The following is a 6,277-nucleotide window of genomic DNA, read 5'->3' as shown; positions in this document are numbered from 1 at the left end:
TATTATATAATTATATAATGTATTATGTTTATGTAATGTAATAATGTATTATGTTTATTTAATGTATAATATTTATTTAATGTATAAATGTATGATAATTATTTATTATATGAACATATGATGTATGATTGTATGAATGAGATTTGTTTAATGAATATATGATTGTATTATTTTAATTATAGTATGTATATTTGGTTAAGTAAATATAGATGGAAGAAGAATTAGATTTATCATATTCAGAGCGTGAAGATATAGATGATGATGTGCTTGGCGTAGACTTCAATATTATATCAATTATAAGAAGACACTTAGAAATAACCACTGCTTTAGCTGCGGTAACAATTTTATGCATTGTTGCACACGCGTTGAGTATCTTGGAAATGTACTGGAGTGATTCTAGTAGTGTAAGTATTTCCCTACCAGAAAGAGATCGTCGTAGGGAGAAATTAATGTCATATCTTGTGCACAAAAATCGGTGCCGCGACATTATTAGGATGGGTCCAGAGGCATTTATTAAACTTTGTGAAAAAGTAAGATCAACTGAGTTAGTTAAGGACGCCATTCGGTCGACAGTGGAGCAACAAGTGGCTCAATTTCTTCATAACGTTGGCCATAATGTTAAGAATCGAAGTGTGGCTTTTTTCTTCCATCGATCGGGTTCGACGGTTAGCAGACACTTTCACAATGTCTTGGATGCAGTTATAAGTTTGGAATCTGAATTTCTGATTCAACCCTCAGGAAATGAGGTTCAACCATATATCTTGAACAACAATCGATTTTACCCGTACTTTAAGGTACTGATTTATAATATGCATTTGTACATGTTGTTTTATGAAAGTATGATGACAAATTTAGACTTTTATCATGTCTTCCTATTTGTATGTTTAGGATTGTTTAGGGGCCATAGACGGTACTCATGTTCGTGTAAAGGTCCCAAGATCTGATGCTCCGAGATTTCGAGGAAGAAAAGATTGGCCAACTAAAAATGTGTTCGCCGCATGTGATTTTGACATGAAATTCACATATGTTCTTGCTGGGTGGGAAGGCACTGCATCGGATTCAAGAATTTTAAAAAATGCTCTTGATTGAGATGATCCGTTGGTTATCCCACAAGGTCAGTGTGTACAGTGTGATGTTGATGACTAAATACCTGTATATGTGAGTACTGACTAAATAGTTGTACATGTTCAAAATTGTAGGCAAATACTACCTCGGTGATGCTGGATTTATGTTAAAAAGCACAGTTTTGACTCCATATAGAGGCGTCAGATATCACCTTAAGGAATATACACACAGAGGACCACAAAATGCACGGGAGTTGTTTAATCATCGACATTCATCGTTGAGAAATGTTATCGAAAGAACTTTTGGTGTGTTGAAAAAAAGATTCCCTATCATTGGAAGTGGCACTGAAACACACTATGATTTGGAGACGATGACAGAGATTATCTTAGCATGTTGTATCTTACACAACTTCCTTCGTAGCGTGGATCATGATGACCCATTACTTGATGAAGTTGATAATGAGTTGAATGAAAGAAAAGAGCATAATGTTTCATTGTCTCAAGTTAGGGAAGAGGATCATAGGATGGGTAGTAGTATTAGAGATGCCATAGCAGATCATATGTGGCGAGATTATCAGAACTCTTAGTTATTTTATTTTATTGTGTTTGTATGAACATTTGATGTTATGAGTATGACAATATAGTAGTATTCTGGATGTTTACTCTTAATTTCTAACTATTTTGTTTATCAAGTAGGTATAAAATGAATAGAGGTAAGGCAACCGCCAATGAGTCCTTTGCTCATACCAGAGAGTTCATGAAATGGACTGAGGATATGGACGCACGTCTGCTGCACTGTATGATTGAGGAATCAAGAATCGGTAATAGGGTTGATGGGAGTTGGACATCCCAAGCTTATACTAACATTGTTGATCATCTACATGTCTCTGGGTATGTTGCCATTACAAAAAATAATGTTAAAAACCGTTAGAAAGTCTTGAAAGATAAATGGCGTGAGGTTCATGACCTCTTTTCTGGATTAAGCGGTTTTGCTTGGAACCCCATTACTATGCGATTTGATGCGGAGGACGAAGTCTGGATGGACCTCATTCAGGTATATTAAAATAAATACAAAGAATTTGGCAATATTTTATATCACATAATATGAACAAATATATTTGTCATGTTTATTGTGCAGTCGAGGCCAACTACCGCAAAGTGGAGAGTGAACAGTATCCGCCATTACGATTTAATGGTGGAGTTATGGGCTTCAGATCGAGCTACAGGGAGCGGTGTTCGGACCGCTCGTCAAATACGTCGAGGGCGGGATGCGCCTCGTGTTAATGTTCATCTCAATCAGAATATTGAGTACACTCCTGAGCAGCCTGACTGGATGGGGTATAGAGACCCAACTTCGTCATCACCTCCTCCCTCAGTTGATGAATATAGTCCAGGTGGGACTCAATCTGTGCCTTCAGTCTCATCCGGTGGGACTTCATCCTCAAGAGGTTCGAAAAGGAAGGCAGTTACGATGGATGTTGTTGAATCCCAATTTGAGAAGTTCACTACCAGCCTGGACGGTTTCACCAATGTCCTTAGTTCATTAAATGTTCATTTTGGTGTTATTTCTAATGCAGCCGTTGAACAGGTCACAACCATGAAAGAGAGGAATGAAATACTACGTCGGTCCACAAGCTACACTTATACAGAATCTGACATTTATAATATGCTGACTGGTATGAACATATCTGATGAATCCCAATTGGACCAATGCTATGACTTCTTATGTGAAAAGCCCAAATGTGTTAAGAAGTTGATGGGACTTCCACCACACAAAAGGTGAAAGAAATTATGTCAAATGTTCTGCAGCGGTGATTCTTAGGCTGTATTATGTAACAACTTCTATTACATCTTTATTATGCCATGTACTATTTGGATGTAATTATGACTTGTTAATTTGGATGTATGACTATTGGACATTATTGTTATGATAATTATGTAATGGTTTCACTTTGGTTCTAAGTATTTTTAATATTGAATACTTTGTTATCACTAACCTTGTTATTCTACACAATATTGTTTTGTTGAAGAAATTCTTAAATGGCCTCTTCATCAACAAAAAGGCCTAGAAAAAGTCGCAAGGGAAAAGAAACTCAAAATGAGGCAGAAGATGCAGCTAATATCAGACCATTTGTTGAAGAACAATTAGATCAGCGTCGTTTTTTCACTCACAGCCATCAAATGGAAAACTATGCAGCTGATTTCTACACTAGGAATATTGTTCATCCAAAGATAATGAATTTCGAATCATTTGTCGGTTCAGGATTACTTTTCCAACATAATCTTGTATTTCAAGGGGTGGTGGAATTTCTTACATTGCAGGGACCCTTTTATCCAGACTTAATCAAAGTTTTTTACTCAAATCTGAAGATATCTGGAAATGGATATTTGATCAGTGAGGTGAACAAAAGAAGAATTAGATTGAAACCTGCTGATTGGTTGAATGTTGCTAATATGAAATATGAGGGTCAAAAGTTGTCTTTTTCAAATATCCCAGATGACTTTCACTATGATCGGGAGATGGCAGTTGCTACTATGGTTAGACCAGAAATGCAGGGTCAACGTGTTAAAACAGTTGGGTGTTTGAATATTAATGATAGACTTCTGCATTATGTTATTATGCACATGCTGACTCCACGACCTGCAAATTTTGCAAAGTTATTGCAAGAGGATATCTTCATGATATGGCTGATTAAAAATAATGTAGCTCTCAATTGGCCTCATCACATCATGCAACATATGCTTAAATGCAAGGCCAGTGACACACCCCTACTGATGAGTGCATATTTATGTCCACATTTATGCTTTAAAATTAAAATTTTGATAGCATATTTGTGCTTAAATGATTGATTTATAGAGGATTTGTGATTATTTGATTTAGCGTGTTTGGAAATAAAAAGGGCTTAAAAAGTGATTTTAATTGCATAAATTATTCTTGGATGTTCTAATATTTATTTGTGCAGCTGAGGTTAGAGTTTTATTGGTCCAAATTGTAATTTAAAGCCCAAAATCAGATTTTATTTGATAAATAATATACAGATGGGCCAAACAGACAGTTTTTACCCTTGCACCCCCAGATTTCCCTACATGCACCCCCAGATTTCCCTACATGCACCCCCAGTTTTAAACCAGGCCAACAACCAAGCCCAAACACTAAACCTTTTCTCCTACACCTCCTAAATTTTCCTACCCATACCCCTCCTATCACTAACTAAGTCAGATTGCTTAAGATGGTGCCACATGGCAGTCCACAAATAATAGATCCAACCATCTAGATGATGCCACATCACTAATCCCTGCACTCACCAAATAAACCACTCAGAACATGCCACCTAGCCCCTCTTGCCACGTCATCACCATCTCCAACAAAAACCCTAATTCCCAATTCGGAAACCCTAATCCTCTTCCCTAGTCGCCGCCGTCAATGCCGCAAGACGCCGCGACGGCCAATCACTGCATACATAAGTTTCAGATATTCGAAAGCAATTCCGTGTTCGTTGGGAGACGACTTAGGGTTACTTTAGCCCTATCTACTTTCTTGAATACTATTAGGCAATACTGAAGTTGCCTTGAAAAGTAGTATTAATTTGATAGCTTCAATGACAACTTATCAAATTTGGCGTCGTTGCTGGGGAACTACGGTTAGTATTTTGAATATTTTGATTCTCATTTTTATTTTTATTTTTTTTTTTAATTTTCATTTTTTTTATTTTTTTTCCTAACGCATATACATTTAATTTAGTTTGAGTTATTTTGTAGCATTTAGTTATTCTTCAGAAAAAACTCTTTGTTCTTGCTTTAATTAAGAATTTCTCTTGAGAAACACTTAAAGCTAGTTTGAATATACTCTGGCTAGGAAATACTTTGTACTTAAGTTGTCCATTGTGACGCACCTCTCTTTCCTGGGAGTGGACCCAAACAAAGTATTTCTCATATCTCATTTGAAATCTTTTTCTTAAGCGAGAACGGAAGAACAAAAAGAAGTCAAAAACAGAGAAACAGCTTCAAGCAGATTCTTAATGCATGACCAGAGCTAATCCGAGAGAATTCTATCAAATCAACCTGGAAGTTGCCTTGAAAAGTAGTATTAATTTGATAGCTTCAACGACAGCTACCATATGGTGTCCTCATCACATAGATAATGCAATATTGTGGAGTACATGTTGATGCTGATGCCACCAGTCATATTGGGCCAAGACATCATTTCTCAATTAATTCTTTGAAGAGATTGAGCATTGTTAATGTGAATGGTGTTTGGCAACACGATGATGGTGATGATGAAGAAGAAGACCAACCACAGCATCATCACAACCCTGTGCAACCTCCTCCACAATTTTCAAATCCTAATATGATGACTCAGATATGGGAGGGGGTACAAGACTTGCAACCGAGAATGCAGGGTATGGAACAAATGCAAGTGCAGGTTGAACGTATTGAAGATAACTTGGAAAACCTATCCCTTGACATGAATCGCCAATTTGCTCACCTTAATCAAAATGTTAATTTAATTCTTCACAATTTAGATGATTAAGTCCATTACTATACTCAGAATGCATTACATGACTTAAGTGTGTTAATTTCACTTATTTGTTTGAAGACTTATGCATTACTTATTTTTGAATGTTATTATCTTTGACATGAACATTTTCATAATTTTATTTATTGCTCAATGAAATTAACTGCAAAACAGATGGATTCTCGAATCATAGATGAAGTGCAAGAATTAATTAATGAAGGAAGAAGACTATCTGCTGCTATTGAACGACTAATAGAGGTCGTGGAGCGTCAAAATTCCCTATCAAATGCTACTATTGAACGACCTAATCCAACAACAGAAGAAATTCAAAACTTATTACAGACTATGAACATTGAAGATCAAAATTTATTCAGACAATGCTTCGACTTTTTTTCTTCGCATCCATCCTATACAAGAAGTCTAATAGGGATGCCGCAACAATATCGTTTCAATGCATTGCAACGCTACATTAATGAAGGTCATCATGAACTATTAATAATATAATTGTATGTTATATTATGTTGGGACTTCTTTTTAGATCATGTAATATAATAACTCCTTTTAATTATATGTTTGTTTAAAATTAATGAATTTGACTTTCGTAGACAAATAAATTGATAGTATTTGGTAAGAAATTATATTACAAACAAATACTACATTGTTAAAAATATTTATTTTACTTTATTATAATTTTTTT

The 6,277-nt window shown here is 35.6% G+C and overlaps 1 protein-coding gene across 1 annotated transcript; it reads left to right on the top strand.

Annotated features, from left to right (window-relative positions):
- Positions 1-209: 209 nt before the first annotated feature.
- On the top strand, positions 210-1,651 carry LOC106778517 (putative nuclease HARBI1). Its single transcript, XM_014666491.1, has 3 exons — positions 210-794; positions 889-1,045; positions 1,200-1,651. Exons 1-3 carry the CDS (start codon positions 210-212, stop codon positions 1,649-1,651), a joined length of 1,194 nt encoding a protein of 397 aa, XP_014521977.1.
- The last annotated feature ends 4,626 nt before the right edge of the window (positions 1,652-6,277 follow it).

This window comes from Vigna radiata, unplaced genomic scaffold (genome assembly GCF_000741045.1).
Source record: "Vigna radiata var. radiata cultivar VC1973A unplaced genomic scaffold, Vradiata_ver6 scaffold_23, whole genome shotgun sequence".
Classification (NCBI taxonomy): Eukaryota; Viridiplantae; Streptophyta; class Magnoliopsida; order Fabales; family Fabaceae; genus Vigna; species Vigna radiata.
The sequence above is the reverse complement of the archived record's forward strand: the minus strand, read 5'-3'. Positions and strand labels throughout refer to the sequence as shown.